This window comes from Pristiophorus japonicus, chromosome 22 (genome assembly GCF_044704955.1).
Source record: "Pristiophorus japonicus isolate sPriJap1 chromosome 22, sPriJap1.hap1, whole genome shotgun sequence".
Classification (NCBI taxonomy): domain Eukaryota; kingdom Metazoa; phylum Chordata; class Chondrichthyes; family Pristiophoridae; genus Pristiophorus; species Pristiophorus japonicus.
The window spans coordinates 53,845,639-53,864,279 of record NC_091998.1 but is presented as its reverse complement, the minus strand read 5'-3'; the positions used below and the strand labels follow the sequence as shown (position 1 = coordinate 53,864,279).

At 45.3% G+C, this 18,641-nt stretch overlaps 1 protein-coding gene across 1 annotated transcript in view; it reads left to right on the top strand.

The window, feature by feature from the left end:
• LOC139234769 (rho-related BTB domain-containing protein 2-like) overlaps window positions 1-18,641 on the top strand; it is an 89,604-nt gene that overhangs the window by 14,886 nt on the left and 56,077 nt on the right. Inside the window, exons 3-6 of the mRNA XM_070865460.1 lie at window positions 2,892-2,995; window positions 4,666-4,851; window positions 8,582-9,573; window positions 15,993-16,111. Coding sequence (XP_070721561.1) covers window positions 2,892-2,995; window positions 4,666-4,851; window positions 8,582-9,573; window positions 15,993-16,111 — 1,401 coding nt within the window. The remainder of the gene's footprint in view (window positions 1-2,891; window positions 2,996-4,665; window positions 4,852-8,581; window positions 9,574-15,992; window positions 16,112-18,641) is intronic.

The window sequence follows — 18,641 nt, the reverse complement described above, 5'->3', positions numbered from 1 at the left end:
TCAACCATGAAGTGTAGGACTGGTATATAAAGGCCAGGGGAGGCTGGATCCCTTCCTTGAACAACATGAGTTACAGAAATGGAGCTTTGATGGTCCTTTTTCTGTAGTAGCGTGTAGGTGACCAGTAAACAAAAATAAAATGCTGTGCTGGCTGTAAATCTGAAATAATAACAGAAAATGCTGTCAATACTCATTGGGTCAGGCAGCATCTGTGGAGCGAGAAACAGAGTTAATGGCCTTGAAATTCCGTTTTGGTCTTCCCGCGGGCATTTTAGAGAAAAAATACGCACCTACCTTTCCGACTTTCCGATGCCGTGGCCTGAGCTGACTGCCAGTCGCAGCGCGTGCACGTCGGGATATGCCCAGGCCTGGAGCTGGCGTCCGGGATTTCAGGACCATTGTTTCAGGTCGATGATCTTTCGTCAGATTTGGTGAAATCAATTTAGCCATGGTGGGATTTGAACTTTCCACCTCTCGGTTGCAAGTCCAATACATGTACCATAATTGCAAAGCTACTGTACTCGTAATATATTTTTGTAAATAGTAATATAATTCATTTCACATCATTATCAGTTGCATGGGCAGATTTCTTCAGGCTTTATTCAGAACTGATATAAATCTGTACAACACTGAAAACCATTGAGCATCAAAAATTGTTTTATTACTCAGTCATTACTCAGTATAGCGTGGAGAATCCGGAACCCTTGGGACTGAGGCCGTTCTGGATTCCGGGTATTTCCAGACTTTGGAACGTCTTGCTGACGTCACAAATCCGGAAATACCCAAGCGGCCGTTCGGGTGGGGCCCCGCCGAGGAGGTGCTCGGGCGGGCCCCGCCGAGGAGGTGCTCGGGCGGGCCCCTCCGAGGAGGTGCTCGGGCGGGCCCCGCCGAGGAGGTGCTCGGGCGGGCCCCGCCGAGGAGGTGCTCGGGTGGGCTGGCAAGGAGACCCCGAGGTAAGGGCAGCGGCGGCGGGTCCGGATTCCGGAACATTTTTCGGATTCTGGACGATTCTGCCACCGATCATCCCGAAGTCCGGATTCCAGAACATTCTGGATTCCGGAACTCCAGATTTTCGATGCTGCACCTGTAATTTATGTTTTTGGCATTCAGGAAAATGGTTTGGAAACTGCAACTGAAAGAGAATATTATTTGAAATATGTCAGTCTGCAGCACTCTTGCTTGAATGAGAAGGCTGTAGAATCAAGCCACAATCCAAAGACATGAGCACATAGGACTTGCACATCTGAGGGAGTGCTGCACTGTCGGAGGTGCCATCTTCCAGATGGAATGTTAAACCGAGGCCCCGTCTGCCCTCTCAGGTGGTCATAAATGATCCCATGATACGATTCAAACAAGAGCTAGGGGAGTTCTCCCGGTGTCCTGGTCAATATTTATCCCTCAATCAGCATCACTAAAAACAGATTAGTTGGTCATTATCATATTGCTGTTTATGGGAGCCTGCTGTGTGCTGATTCGCTGCTGTGTTTGCTGCATTACAGCAGTGACGACACTTCAAGAGTCATTCATTGGCTGTAAAGTGCTTTAAGACGTCCTGAAGTTGTTAAAAGTGCTATATAAATGCAAGTTTTACCTTTTCATGAGCATCTGGTTTAACCTGTTTAAAATGAGGAAATAACACACTTGCCACCCTGCGTAAACACTGAGCGATCACCAATAGAAGTTAGAAGATCAACGCCTTAATTTGGATATTAATTTATGGATCATTATTCTGTTTTGACGATGAAGTCCAACATTCTATTGACTTTGTTGATTGCCACTCAACATTGGTCAGACATCAGAACATAAGAAATAGGAACAGGAGTTGGCCATTCGGCCCCTCGAGCCTGCTCCGCCATTCAAGAAGATCATGGCTGATCTGATCCTGGCCTCAACTCCACTTCCCCGCCCGCTCCCCATAACCCTTGACTCCCTTACCATTCAAAAATCTGTCTACCTCCACTTTAAATATATTCAATGACCCAGCCTCCACTGCTCTCTGGGGTAGAGAATTCCACAGATTCACGACCCTCTGAGAGAAGAAATTCCTCCTCATTTCCATTTTAAATGGGCGACCCCTTATTCTGGAACTATGCCCCTAGTTCTAGGTTCTCCCACGAGGGGAAACATCCTCTCTGCATCTATCCTCTCAAGTCCCCTCAGAATCTTATACATTTCAATAAGATCACCTTTCAGTCTTCTAAACTCCAATGAGTATCGGCCCAACCTGCTCAACCTTTCTTCATATGACAACCCCTTCATCCCAGAAATCAACCAAGTGAACCTTCTCTGAACAGCGTCCAATGCAAGTATATCCCTCCTTAAATAAGGAGACCAAAACTGGACGCAGTACTCTAGGTGTGGTCTCATCCATACCCTGTACAGCTGTAGCAGGACTTCTCTGCTTTTATATTCCATCTCCCTTGCAATAAAGGACAACATTCCATTTGCCTTCCTAATTACTTGCTGTACCTGCATACTAATTGTTTGTATTTCATGTACAAGGACCCCCAGATCCCTCTGTACTGCAGCATTCTGTAGTCTCTCCCCATTTAAATAATGATTTGCTTTATTTTTCCTACCAAAGTGGATAACCTCACATTTTCCCACATTATAATCCATCTGGCAAATTTTTGCCCACTCACTTAGCCTATCTATTTCCCTTTGGAGATTCTTTGCATATTGAATATGAAATCAACTAGGTCTCCTTCACTTCTATCTTCGCTTCTTCAATGCCAATAACATGTGCAGTTTAATTTATCTTCTTGTGCGCTGATCATAATTGAATTGGGGCAGAGTGGGGAGATGGGGTGGGGAGACACATTTAAACCAAGCGATCTGAATTGCATAATGTCACTTCATCAATTGAAGCAAATTGGTTTGTTTTCTCATAGGTCCTGGAGCGTTCCCGCGATGTAGTCGATGACGTCAGTGTGTCATTGCGGCTCTGGGATACATTCGGTGATCATCACAAGGACAGGCGGTTTGCCTACGGCAGGTACAGCAATGCAAACACTGAACATGTCACTCTTGGTTTAGTTTGAGTGGTCAATCTAATTAAGCTGAGATAAAGCTTGCACCACTGCCAAGGAAGGAGCGGTTTCCTTTGCAACACATTTTAACTGGTGTATTTTTTTAAAGTGTTATCACTGACAAATGTACCCAACCTGCAGTGATTCTACAGTGCATGTTGCTTACTGAGAAACAAAGAGAGCCTGAAGCCGTGCTGCTACCGTAAGATTTTTATCCATGTGCAATAGATGTTCACCTCAGTTAATTACATAGCTGCATACAGACGTGAGACTCCCAAAGCAAGAGCTCTACTCGGAACTCCTTCACAGCAAATGAGCCAAAGGTGGGCAGAGGAAACATTACAGGGGCACCCTCAAAGCCTCCCTGATAAAGTGCAACATCCCCACTGACACCTGGGAGTCTCTGGCCAAAGACCGCCCTAAGTGAAAGAGGTGCTTCCAGGAGGGCGCTGAGCACCTCGAGTCTCATCGCCAAGAGCATGCAGAAATCAAGGGCAGGCAGCGGAAAGAGCGTGCAGAAAATCTGTCCCACCCTCCCTTACCCTCAACCACTATCTGTCCCGCCTGTGTCAGGGACTGTGGTTCTCATATTGGACTGTTCAGCCACCGAAGGACTCATTTTAAGAGTGGAAGCAAGTCTTCCTCGATTCCGAGGGACTGCCTATGATGATGATGTTCACCTCAGTTAAATACATAGCTAGACATTGTAGTAGTTAGCCCTTACAGGCCTCAATAATTAATGTATTCAGCAAATCATAGATGCATTTAAGAGAAGACTAGATAGACACATGCGGGAGAAAGGAATCGCAAATTATGCTGATCGGCTGCAATGTAATAAGGTGGGAGGAGGCTCGTGTGGAGCAGAAACATCGGCATGGACCTATTGGGCCGAATGGCCTGTTTCTGTGCTGAGCATTCTACGCACTATGATGCAGCATCTGTAGCTTCATTTTCATCCATTGTAAAACTACGGAAATGTTACATTCATAAGAACATAAGAAATAGGAGCAGGAGTAGGCCATATGGCCCCTCGAGCCTGCTCCGCCATTTAATACGATCATGGCTGATCCGATCATGGACTCTGGTCCACTCCCCCGCCTACTCCCTTAATCCCTTATCGGTTAAGAAGCTGTCTATCTCTGTCTTAAATTTATTCAATGTCCTGAATTCCACAGCTCTCTAAGGCAGTGAATTCCTAGAGATTTACAACCCTCTGAGAGAAGAAATTCCTCCTCATCTCAGTTTTGAATGGGAAGCCCCTTATTCTAAGATTATGCCTCCTAGTTCTAGCCTCCCCTATCAGTGGAAACATCCTCTCTGCATCCACCTTGTCAAGCCCCCTTATAATCCTATATGTTTTGATAAGATCACCTCTCATTCTTCTGAATTCCAATGAGTAGAGGCCCAACCTACTCAACCTTTCCTCATAAGTCAGCCCCCTCATCTCCGGAATCAATCTCGTGAACCTTCTCTGCACTGCCTCCAATGCAAGTATATCCTTCCTTAAATACAGAGACCAAAATTGTATGCAGCACTTCAGGTGCAGCCTCACCAATACCCTGTACAGCTGTAGCAAGTCTGCAGTCCCTCTTTCATGTGGAATTATAATGATCTATTTTCTTCTCTCTCTGCTCAGGTCTGATGTGGTTGTGCTTTGTTTCTCCATTGCTAACCCCAACTCTCTGCACCACGTAAAGACCATGTGGTACCAGGAGATTAAACATTTCTGCCCACGGGCGCCTGTCATTTTGGTTGGCTGCCAGCTGGACTTGCGGTACACTGACTTGGAAGCAGTTAATCGTGCACGGAGACCTCTTGCAAGGTATAGTCCTTAACATCTATATTAAAGTCAAATGCATAAACGCATTCTGTGGTTACATATGTTCAGGATGAATTAAGAATAAAAGCGAGAGCATTACCCCGTGGCTCAATCGAGTTTGTCCAGTAAATTAATGAGCCATGCAGACTAAGAAGTCTTCCTGAACTAAAGGAAAATTTGCATTTATACAGTGCCTTTCACGACCATTGGATGTCCCAAAGTGTAGTCACTGTTGCAATGTGTGAAACACGGCAGCCAATTTGCACTCAGCAAGCTCCCACAAACAGCAATGTGATAGTGACCAGATAATCTGTTTTTGTTATGTTGATTGAGGGATAAATATTGGCCCAGGACATCAGGGAGAACTCCCCAGCTCTTCTTCGAAATAGTGCCATGGAATCTTTTACTGAGAGAGAGCAGACAGGGCCTCGGTTTGAAGACTCATCTGAAGGAGGGCACCTCTGACAGTGCAGGACTCCCTCAGCACTGTGCTTGAGTGTCAGCCTAGATTTATGTGCTCAAGTCCCTGGAGTGGGCCTTGAACCCACAACCTTCTGACTCCGAGATGAGAGGGCTGCCCACTGAGCCACTGGCTGACTATGAGTCAGCTTGTCTCAGTCAGAATGATAACTCCAGTGGCCCTCAGCTGGGTTAATGGCAGGGAATCTCACCCTGGGTTCCTGCTCCTGATTGCTGTCCGCCATCCGCCGGAGGAAACACACGTATGTGTGCGGATGTTGGGTGAAGGCAGGATTGGGCGAGGTTTCGCAATCCCCGCCCCGCCCGCCCACCACTGGAATAGTCTGCCCGCACTCACCGTCCAGGCTGACCATTGAAGAACGGGTACTTGGGTGAGATACCATAGGGTGATTAACGCCTGTGGAACCACAACCCATCGTGAGTGAATGCCTTCAGGGAAGGGGAGAAAATTGGTGAAGGGAATAGGGGGGAATAAGTCAAAGCTGTGCTTTGAGAGCCTTACTCGTTTGTTTTTGTTTTGAGAAAATTAGAGGGCATGAGAATAAAAATACCAAATTTCCAACAATCTTCGACTTTAGACATATTTCTCCTGACCACCCTCACCCGCCCACAGAATAGTGGTTGCGTGGAATTAATTCCTGGCTAAATCAACTGATGCCCTGTCAATTAACACTTCTTAAAAGCATTGGATTAATGTTTGTTTGGAAAGAGATTGAGGATTACAAGGATTAATACTAATGGAGATGCTGGAACATTGAAAGTTTCTAAGCTGCAGCCCAAGCTTTTTGATGCTTTTCTCAATGGCATTACTCATCACTGTTCAAAGCTCATCATTTTCCAGCCACAAAGCTGGCAATGCCACGGTGATGGATGTAGAAATTGCTGGGCGATAAGATATCAGCCATCTGTAATATGCTTCGCTTGAAATTCAGTTTCATCGAAGTCAAGGAAATGTGCACCTTCCTCAACGAAAGCTTGACGTCTAGAATCATAGAATCATAGAAATTTACAGCACAGAAGGAGACCTTTTCAGCCCATAGTGTCCGCGCCGGCTGACCAATCTATCCAGCCTAATCCCACTTTCCAGCTTCAGGTCCGTAGCCCTGTAGGTTACGGCACTTAAGTGCACATCCAAGTACTTTTTACATGTGGTGAAGGTTTCTGTCTCTACCACCCTTTCAGGCAGTGAGTTCCAGACCCCCACCACCTCTGGGTGAAGAAATTTCCCCTCATATTTCCTCTAAACCTCCCCCCAATTACTTTAAATCTATTCCCCACTGGTTGTTGACCCCTCTGCCAAGGGAAACAGGTCCTTCCTATCCACTCTATCCAGGCCCCTCATAACTTTATATACCTCAATCAGGTCTCCCTTTAGCCTCCTCTGAAAACAAACCCAGCATCTCCAATCTTTCCTCATAGCCAAAATTCTCCAGTCCAGGCAATATTCTTGTAAATCTCCTCTGCACCCTTTCCAGTGCAATCACATCTTTCTTGTACAGTGGTGACCAGAGCTAAGCACAGTACTCCAGCTGCGGCCTAACCAGTGTTTTATACAGTTCAACCATAACCTCCTTGCTCTTTTATTCCATGCCTTGACTAATAAAGGAAAGTATTCCATATGCTTCTTAACCACCTTATCTACCTGGCCTGTTACCTTTAGGGCTCTGTGGACCTGCACTCCAGGGACCCTTTGTTCCTCTACACTTTTCAATATCGTACTATTTAATGTGTATTCCCTTGTCTTGTTAGACCTCCCCAAATGCCTTATCCGGATTGAATTCCATTTGCCACTGTTCTGCCCACCTGACCAGTACATTGAAATCTTCCTGCAGTCCGCAGCTTTCTTCTTCATTATCATCTGCAAACTTCCTAATCACATCCAACATTTAATCCAAGTCATTGATATACACCACAAAGAGCAAATACCACTGAAGACTTTCAATTACTTTGGAACAACTGGTAAATCCAAAGTGTTCTGTGTATTACTGGGTTGTAGACAAATCTCGGGGTACATTCTAAATATCTAATGCATAATTTATGTTTAATTTCTGTCACCAATGTTCCCTCTCATTTTTTTCCGTGCGTGTTCCCTTTAACTGGCTACGTGGCCCATTCAAATTTTAACGCATGTGTGGTTTCTTCCATTTAAAAGCCGGTGAACGGCCTGCACAGGACCTCCGGAGTGCTACGTGGTCTTGCAGCTTAGCGGGAACATTGGTCGTCGGGCAGCTGATTCATTCGATCCCGCCCGTTTTGCCCTGCCGACCAATAGACTTCACATTATGATTATTCCCCCAGATTTGGATGAGTTTTTTCTCACTCCCTTAAATTGGGACTTTTCACATCTGATTCACACTCCAACCACCAACACAATGAAGAACTAGCAGAACTCACAAACGGAGCTGGGCATGTTGGAGGACTGGTAGTGTTGAGTCTTTCATTTTGGAGTGATATATTCTTGCTACTCGAACTGCAAGTTACTACACTGGTCAGGTTTCAAATTCTCAATTACCGAGTCTGTGCTTGGAATGTTATTAAACCTTCCAACTTGTCAACAAGATGTTCAATCTCAGAAGAACTGCCAGTACCCTCATACCCTCCCTCAAAATATCATGAACTATACTGCAGCTTGGCTGAGGCAACGTCACACTAATAATAATATGTATTTTCTAAAATGGAATATATTCTTTCTGTCTGCAAAATCTAGGTTTAAAAAGTAATTTGAGTGCCCTAAAAATCCTTATGCTTTGGCATTTTTAAAGAGCTTTGCAAATTGGGTCATACATAAGAACTTAAGAAATAGGAGCAGGAGTAGGTCATACGACCCCTCGAGCCTGCTCCGCCGTTTAATAAGATCATGGCTGATCTGATCATGGACTCAGCTCCACTTCCCTGTCCGCTCCCCATAACCCTCGACTCCCCTGTAGTTCAAAAATCTGTCTATCTCAGCCTTAAATATATTCAATGACCCAGCCTCCACAGCTCTCTGGGGTAGAGAATTCCAAAGATTCACGACCCTCTGAGAGAAGAAACTCCTCCTCTGTCTTAAATGGGCGACCCCTTATTCTGAATCTATGGCCCCTAGTTCTAGATTTCCCCCACGAGGAATAAGATCACCTCTCATTCTTCTAAACTTCAATGAGTCTTAACAAGGAAGCAGTAGTGTTATGCTTCAAAATATAAATGCGTTGATTTTTGGGCAGTTCTGACTTTGTGTTCTCCAACTGACATTGTGTTATTCTTGCATTCACAGGCCAATAAAACACAATGAGATTTTGCCTCCTGAAAAGGGTCGTGAGGTAGCCAAAGAACTGGGAATCCCCTATTATGAAACCAGCGTGGTTGCCCAATTTGGCATTAAGGATGTCTTCGATAATGCCATCAGAGCTGCCTTAATTTCCAGGCGGCACCTCCAGTTCTGGAAGTCACACCTGAGGAATGTTCAAAAGCCTTTACTGCAGGCTCCGTTCCTGCCCCCCAAACCACCTCCCCCGATCATCACCGTCCCCGATCCTCCCACAACCAACGAGGAGCATCCTGCCCGCCTGTTGGCCAATCCCCTTTGCGCAGATGTCATCTTAGTACTTCAGGATAAGGTTAAAATCTACGCTCACAAGATTTATTTGTCTACCTCCTCCTCAAAGTTCTATGACTTGTTTCTAATGGACCTCAGTGAAGAACCAGAGTCTGGTGGCGAAAGAGCAGTGAGCCACAATGACAAGCAGGGCAGGGAATATTTGATGAGAGCTGCCAGTTTTGATGTCAGCGAAAGCACAGATGAAGTTCCAACCACTCAACTGTTGTCCAATCTTCGGGCCTCTACGAGTGATAGCATCTTGAAACTCAATGCCTATGATAATAGTGCACGAGCAAAGGCTTGGTTCAAAAGAGGAAAGATTCTGTCATCGTGGAGCAGAGCTTTCATCAGTATCCAGGAAGAGATGGCAGAGGACCCCGTTACCTTTAACAGTCGGCTGATGACTGTGGTCAGGATGGACTACTCTGTTCACGCTGACGCGTTCAGCGCAGTCATGCGCTACCTGTACACTGGCCAGTTGGATGAGAATGAGAAGGAGCTGATGCAGATAGCCCACATCGCAGAGCTGCTGGAGGTTTTCGACTTGCGTATGATGGTGGCCAATATTTTGAACAATGAAGCCTTCATGAACCAAGAGATTACCAAAGCATTCCACGTGAGGAGAGCAAATCGTGTGAAAGAATGCCTGGCCAAAGGGACCTTCTCAGGTAAGCGAGTACGGTACGGTCTCTATTAACGTTTCGATACCGATGTGTTTAGCAAGAAGGTTTCTTTGAAATGGTGATTTAGACAGATGTTCCTGGTGATGCTATTTATGTATCAACTTACACCACCACTGGGCATATGACATGATTTTATACCCATAATTCTACATGTCAGTTTCTTATCTCAGCTAAAAGAACTAAGCCAAGGAGCACTATTTTCTTTTGTTTAACAGCCAAGGTATAAAAATAGAAGACATTAAATTATCTGGCCGAAGGGTGCTACAGACAAAGACCTGAGAACTGTTTGCCTGCCCACCTGCTTGTTTGGAGAAGCATGCTTAGCATTGAAGGCTCTACACATGGTCCACAGTAATTGAGAGTGTTGAAGCTGGAAATTGTCTCACTGGTCTATTTGGGATGCGTTTCTGTAGTTTAGGGCCAGTTGAGAGGGGGATTTACTGTAGGGAGGTATGTGTGTTTGGCCAGTGCTGTACTGGACCATACTGGCCTATAAATCCGGGTGCGCCCATTTTGGGACATGCAATGGGGGCGGTGGCGCAAGTCAAACCAATGTGGCAGTGGAGCCTCAAACATTGTTTGCCTGTGCAAAGGTCCGAATGTCTGTCAGCCATGGGCACTGAAATGGACCATTTGTTGACCTGCACCAATATGGTGGGCGGTGCGCTTCAAGCTCATAATGAAACGTGTGCTTCCTGCCCGTCATATTGGAGGCTGAAGAGGCAATTAGCGCCTGCAAAACAGGCCACTGTCTCCAGATGAAAAATTGCTTAATCCCAAAACTGCCACCTGATAGTGGAATGAACTCGCACACATATTTACAAAAAGCGCCAGAGTATTCCGTAATGTAGAACATGCTAAAGGAAATGCTGCATGTGCTGGGCTTGATTATAATTTTACTTCACTGGTCTAAATCTGGCCATTAAGTCTTAACAAGATCGCAATATTGGTTTAGATGTTGGGGCGAAGTAGACGACCCACCTGCGCTACATGTAACACAGTAACTCGGAGCCATAAATGTAAGAGAGACAGCAATAAATCCAAGAGGGAATTCAGGAGAAACTTCTTTATCCAGGGAGTGGAGAGAATGTGGAACTCGCTACTACAGGGAGCAGTTGAGGCAAATAGCGTAAATGCATTTAAAGGGAAGCTAGATAAGCACATAACCCTTACCCTGCTGAATAAACAGCAATATGTGTGTGCACTAGGTCCGTGCAGCAGAGCAGGTCTCTAGTCGTCCTGGTTTACCCTTTCCACTGGATAAAGGCCTAGCTCTGTCAAGCCCGTGTGGTGGTTGATGTGCAATGGTCACCACATGATAAAAAAAATCTACACACAGGCATCTTCCACCCCTTCAATTGGAGTTCAGGACTGGAATATCGGGTCCTTCATTGAAACATCTGTGAACTCATGTGGAAGCAAGTCATCCTCGTTCGAGGGACCGCCTACGATGATGAGATAAGCACACGAGGGAGAAAAGTACAGAAGGATATGTTGATGGGGTGAGATGAAGAGGGGTGGGAGGAGGCTCGTGTGGAACATAAACACTGGCACGGACCTATTGGGCCGCCTGTTACTGTGCTGTAAATACGATGGATGTAACTTGGGAATGCCAGGCGTTGATACCTTGGGTGTCCATCACTTCCATCCCTCGCATTGATGAGTGCCAATGTTCACCATCCCTTCCTCCCCACCAAAAAAACTAGCAGTGATTCTGAGTAAGGAAAACCAAGTGGCCACAAAACGCTGTGACCGCAGGAATAAGAAACAGCTGACAAACTTTCGAGGGAATTAAAACAACAGAAGATAAATAATGCAACGGCTTCGTGGGGGATCATTTGTTTCACTCGACCAATTGAGCATTAACCAGGGCTCTCGAATAACCTGTCAACGTTGTATTCTGATGCGCCGCACAGGTGGCAGATGGCGGATGTGCAAGTGAATATAATTAAAGCCCCAATGGTTTCCTTTCATGATGTTCCTTTGGCTGGAAAACAGTCCACACGTTCCACAGAGAAGATCACCGATGTCAGGCTTCGGGGAACCTCAGATTTCAGTAAACAGATTCTCAACAGGGCTCAAGAGGTTGCTAATAATTTTCAGGTGCCTGATCCCCATTGTTCCATCTGATGAAATGATCGGAAGATCCGTCCGGAATAAGCTCCACTTTTCCACTTTCTTTCCTCGGAGAATTCGCACTTAGTATTTGTTCTCGAGGCATTTCTCAGAAATCTATTTACATTCCTCTGAGAATTTAATTTTGTACTCATGAAAGTAATTTATTGCAGAGTTGGCTGTGTGCCTTTCTGTAAGACAGGAGGATTATGTGTGGGTAAAAAATAAAGAAAAGCAAGATGCTACCTCTTGCTGAAATTGCTTCTGAAGTGTCACTCAGCTTTTAACAGTCGGACTTTGGGAAGGTGTTTCCCAAAGTGCTCTTTACTGGTTGCTCACCGGTGGAGATCTCTGTGTCCTTTTGTCCAGTTGTGTGTTCAGATACTAGTCAACTTTGGCACCTGTATGTCTTGACTGAGGTTGAATCAACCAACCTTGGGGCTCCAGTGACCAAAAGTGACACTTGGTCATGCAATGCAAAGTGGAGAAGTCTATAGTCCGGGTAAATACTCCGCTCCACACCCAGTGTTTTCATCAGATGGCAGCAGCATTCCTTGTCAAACACCGACTTTTCCCTCATTAATATCAGGATGTCAAGACCTTGGAGAGGGTGCAGAGGAGATTTATTAGACTGATGCCAGGGATGCGGGACATCAGTTATGTGGAGAGACTCGAGTAACTGGGATTGCTCTCCTTTGAGGAGAGAGTGTTGAGGGGTGATTTAGTAAAGGTGTTCAAAATTATGAAGGGTTTTGATAGAGTAGATAAAGAGAAACTTTTTCCACTGACAGGAGGGTTGGTAACCGGATGACACAGATTTAAAATAATTGGCAAAAGAACCAGAGGGGAGATGAAGAGATTTTTTTTTACGGCAGAGAGTTGTTACATAGAAACAAGAAACATAGAAATTTACAGCGCAGAAGGAGGCCATTCTGGCCCATCGTGTCTGCGCCGGCCGACAAAGAGCCGCACGGCCCTCGGTCAGCAGCCCTGAAGATTACATATAAACCAACGAACAATGGCGGAAAGGCAAAGAGCACTCAGCCCAACTAATCCGCCCCACACAACTGCGACACCCCTTACACTAAAACATTCGACACTCCACCCCAACCGGAGCCATGTGATCTAGAATACACTGTCTGAAGCAGATTCAATAGTAACTTTCAAAAGGTAATTGGATATAAACCTGAAAAGGAAATATTTGCAAGGCGATGGGCAATGTTCCCTCTTTTATTTGTGCACGCTCCCTTTAACTGGCTGTGCGGCTCATTCAAATTTTCACGCATGCGAGGTTTTATCCATGTAATAGCTGGTGAGCATCCTGTGCAGGACCTCCAGACCGCTGCTCGGCCACTCAGCTCAGCAGCAACGTTGGCTATGAAGAAAGAGCAGGGAAGCGGGACTTATAGGACAGCTATGTCAAAGAGCAGATACATGCACAATAGACCTCCTTCGGTGCTGTGTGATTCTGTGATGTTGCTTGAGACAATCAGAAACCAGCAGCATAGGTGATTTCAGTGCATCAGGAACTTTATGAGTAAAGATTTATGTAAGTTGGGCTTGCATCTGTGAAGAAGGATTTGACTTTGAGGTGAGCTAATTGATGGTTTCAAGAGTATGAAATAAATTGACAAAAACTGATCTCAGGAAACAGTTTGTCTGGTCGAAGGGCTCCTGCTGAATGGCCTATTCCTATATTCCGAAACTGCAAACAGCTTAACTTTGCAGTTAAGGATATCAGCAAAAAAAGTGATGTGTGTGCTCATGATTTAATATGACCTAGAGGGCATTTTAATTTTGTACTAATGTTGCTTTTAGACATCTATTTATGTACTAAAACATAATCTGCTGCTTAATCAAAAATTGAAAGCTTTTTTTGGAAAAGTTGTCTCTGGATATCCTGGTGTGCTTTGAAACCTATCAGAGCACGGATATAGCCAAATACTGTCGGCAATTTTATTTCAGTGAGAAACCCAGGTGAAAGCAAAGACCCACGTACGCGAATCACAATATCGGAGATTAGGTGAGGTAAGTGAAGAATTGATCTTCCAGGAGGCAGTTTTAGCAGTGGGAGTTGCATTTGAGATTAGAAATAATGAGGTCAAGGATGTCAGTAGGTGGAAAATAGACTTCACATAAAACCATCAAAAGTAAGAGGTGGCAGCTATTGGCTGGAGTTGGGAGAGTTATAAAGAAAGTGTGGTTGAAGATTTGCAACAGGCAGGATATTCATTGTCCTCTAAGAGTATGGAGGAGATCAAGCTGTAAGATTTAACCAGTGCACTGTCCAGGAAATGTGCAGCAAAGAACATGAACAAAAGTAAATGGAATGATCAGAGTGGATGTGGTTAGTATTGAATGGAGATGACTGATATGCAGATGAGCAAATTAGGAGTGAGAACAGGACTCTGAGATATCTCCGAGTTGCTGGCATTTTAATCCAAGGATGAGCCGTCAATTGTTGCACAGAGAGTGCAACTTGAGAGGAATGTCGATAGCTGTGAACAGAGCTTTGATGGCAGACCATAGGTAGGCAGGTACCTTGTTTAGCTGTTTAGCTGTGCACAGTGTCTGACCCTAATCAATGGCTTTGGAGATGTCCAAGGGGATAACAAATAAACGCTCGGGAAAACTCAGTAGAGATTCTTGCAAAGAGGATAAAGGTTCCTTTTTGATGATGGGAGGTTGACCACCAAACTTAATCCTGTATCTGCCATTCAGAAGCATTTTATTCCAGTAATCGCTTCTGGACAGTGGCGACAGTAGGTTTTATGGCCTTCTATCGCACTTACTTTAGTTGGCCACGTCATTTTTAAAGGATTCTTTAAAATCTGACCAACATATTCCAACTATGCTGACTTTTCTTAAAACCCGACATAGATGTAATAAAAACAGAAAATGCTGGAAATCTCAGCGGGTGAGGCAGCATCTGTGGAGAGAAAACAGAGTTAATGTTTCGGGTCGATTATTGCTGTACATCATTGAGAGTACATCATCTGGGAGTTGGTGTCTTGTTTATCGAGGGATCAGATTGGGTGTCGATCAGGATGATCTATCAATATTTGCACACCTGTCTGGCAAATCCAGTTCATGACAATGTCACCATGGCAACAGCTCCAACAGGTGCATTGTAGTTCTCCTCCAGCATATGTAAACGTGTGACGTTAGCCTTTAAAGCTGTGCAGCTGATCATTCAGACGCATTGGGCCCAAGTTTGCCCCCAGGGTTAGAACGGTGCATCTCCGTGTGGTGCGCCGACATTTTAGAACAGAAATGGTGCCTATTATTTCCCTTGGTATTCTCCCCTCCGTCCAGTCGATCCAGGCCCTTGGCGCAGCGCAGCAGAACGCGTGGGGGGCGGATCCAGGTCCAGCGCTGAAAACAGTGCCGGGACCTCTGCACATGCGCGCTAGAGTGTGCGTGCATGTGCAGTAGCTCCAGGCCCCCGAGGTTGCGTGGGAGGGGCCCAAAGCACGCCACCCCTAGCCCTGGCTGAATGGGCTCACCGAGCGAAGATCAGACTCGGGGCCTCCCTCCCTTCCTCCCTCCCATTCAGCTCCCGCTCCCTCCTACACCCCCTCTCTCCCCCACCCCCCCCTCTCTCCCCCCACCCCTCGCTGTCAGAAACAGAGAGAGACACTGACAGAGACAGAGAGAGAGACACTGGGGTGTGGGGGGGGGGGCGTCCCAGCATGCTGTTGGAGGGCTCCCGATGCTGCAGTCAGTGAGTAGAAACTTAATTTTTTATTTATTGATTGATTTTTTATTATTTTTTTAATTTTTAATTTTTTGATTTTTTTTGATTGATTTATTGATTTATTTATCATTTATTATTGATGATGGCTCTTTGTTTGTAAAAGTGAAGTGTTTAATGTTTGTAAACTTCCCTTCCCCCCATCTCTTGATCCTTACGCCTGGTCTATAAGTGTAGGCAAGGTTTTTCTGAGCATACAAAAATCTATACTTACTCCATTCTAAGTTACTTTGGAGAAAGTTTTCGCTGCCTAAATTTGCAAAACAGGCGTAAGTGGCTGGATTCGCCCCCTTTTGGAAAAAAAATCTGTTCTAAAATGGAACTATTCTAATTCACGAGAACTGGAGCAAACTAAATGCCGAGAATTGCAATTTCTAAGATGCTCCATTCTAAACTAGTTGCCCCCAAAAAAATAGGAGCAACTCAGGCCGAAACTTGAACCCATTCTATTATGGTAACATGCCCAATTTCTGAACTATTCAGAGGCACTGAGCGTGTTGCGATGAACCTCACCGCTGTCCTTGTTTTACAACAGATGTGGTATTTAAGCTGGATGACGGGACGATCTGCGCCCATAAGCCCTTGCTGATCTCCAGCTGTGACTGGATGGCAGCAATGTTCGGGGGTCCATTCGTGGAGAGTTCAACCAAAGAGGTAAGGAAGCAACTGACGGTGGAGGTCCAGATAAGCGCAAATAGCGGGTTGCTAATGCATGAGATGCGTTGGCCAATGGACAAGGGGGTAGATCTTGACTTTGTGCAAATTCAGTAGAAATAAAAATGGGAGAGGTCTAAAATGGAACATCGATCTCGCTATCACCCGTTTTGCACCATCTCTCAAATTCAAGATCTACGCCAAGGAGCCTCCAGAAGCTGGGTCTTTGCTACCTGTTGGCATCCAAACCAAATTTGATCAAACCATTCCAAAGGTTGTCTTCTTTCCCTATTTACTATGACTTTTGTTTGAATTTACTTACTCACTGAAGGACAGGTAATCCGAGTCACACTGGAGTGTAATCACTAACCGCCCACAGTACACCCAAATCGTAGAATTGAATCTTACCCCGCACAGAAGGACGCCATTCGGCCTATCATGCCTGTCCTAGCTCTTTGAAAGAGCTAACCACTGTAAGACCCATGCAATCAAAAGAGGAAAATGCCTCTCTCCCATCTGCCCACCTAACCCTCAAACTCAGTGATGCTAGTATAACTGCTGACCCCAGTGGAAAAGGCACTGTGGGGGTAACATTTTCCTGGGTTAGGGATCTGGAGAACAAAATAGCAGTCAGGGTTCCTTATCACCAGTGTGCAGATACCCTTCACATTCAATTAACCTGAAAACATTCCACAATCACTCAAGGTAAAGTCATCATCATCATAGGCAGTCCCTCGGAATCGAGGAAGACTTGCTTCCACTCTTAAAATGAGTCCTTAAATGGCTGAACAATCCAATACGAGAGCCACAGTCCCTGTCACAGGTGGAACAGATAGTCGTTGAGGGTAAGGGAGGGTGGGACAGGTTTGCCGCACGCTCCTTCCGCTGCCTGCGCTTGATTTCTGCATGCTCTCGGAGATGAGACTCGAGGCGCTCAGCGCCCTCCTAGATGCACTTCCTCCACTTAGGGTGGTCTTTGGCCAGGGACTCCCAGGTGTAGGTGGGGATGTTGCACTTTATTCGGGAGGCTTTGAGGGTGTCCTTGTAACATTTCCTCTACACACCTATGGCTGGGGGGAGGGGCAACTGCCCCTTTATATTGTAACCCAGTGTCACTGTTGATTGTGAGAAAATCAGAGGTAAAACTAAGAGGGAGGAAGGAAGATATTGGTGTGAAAATGTGGAAGGAAAAGTGACTATTTACCAGTTACCAAAGTGTTTACAGAATGGTGTTAGCTCGAAAATCCACGTCAGGTGACATCTTTCACTTGCCATCATCAAAGGCAGATGCTGCAGAAAATGTATTGATGCCTTTAGTCTCCAGTGCTGCATTGTAGCCTGCATTGCAGCTGCACCGCCGGGCCAGCACAGCTCAAGGATGCTCACACTGTGAAATGCTTCGGTTGCATTAAATCTGAAGCAGGCAGTTGGCCGTGTGTACTGTGCAGGAATTACATTTCTTCAGTACTTTATGTTCATATTGAAAGAACATGGCTCGCATCCTGTGTAGGTATTGAAACGAGCACTTTCTTGATTTATAAACCGAAAAGTCCGAATATTCCACATCAATGCCAACAGTGAAGTGTCGTTTTCTGTGCCATGGCTCAAGAGAATGGATTCTGTCCCAGGCAACAAACTGTATTTTGGCACTGCAAAATGATTGATTAACCAATTTTAAATGTGCTTTTGTTCGCAAAATATCTCTCTCGAAAGTGGTGTCTGTTATGTATGAATAAAGAGCCTGACTGGATACTGTGAGCTCAAAGTAAAGTGTGACCTTAGTCTTTTATTGCAGGTTTCCAGAGTGCCTTTCCAGCCTGTGAGGCCTCCTTAAGTACCTGTGCTCCCAAGGGATTGTGGAATCCCTTGGGACTCCAGGGGATGAGCCCTCTGGTGGCTATACAAGGTATATACAGGTTTACATATATAACAGTATCTATGGCCTCATGTTGCACTTGAAGAGGCCCATTTCTGTTCTCTCTTTTTAGAGGAGGAAAACACCAAAAGTCATTGACCCTTCCTTCTCTTCTGGTCTCCCTGCTTGCCAACCTCCACAACCCATCTTCTCTTTTTCAATGCTACTACAGTCAGTGTTCTTCGAAACTTTCCTCTCTTGTTTCTTCTAAGCTGCAAAGTAGTCCAAGCTCGTCCTCTTCCCTCCCTGTTCACTGTCTTGAAATCAAGACTTACTCTGACTCTAACTCTAACCTTTTTTTTTATTAGGGCCTCAAAATTGTGAAAATATTTGCCTACCCTTCTTCCAACAATCTATACCCAGATCTTAAAACCCAAGCTCGATGGCATCTAAACACTATTTCCTTATTTACCCCAACTCTTTTCAACCTTGGTGTTGTTCTGCGCTTAAGGGGGATTCTGACTTAGAGGCGTTCAGTCATAATCCCACAGATGGTAGCTTCGCACCATTGGCTCCTCATCCAAGCACATACACCAAATGTCTGAACCTGCGGTTCCTCTCGTACTGAGCAGGATTACTATTGCAACAACACATCATCAGTATATTACAAAAATA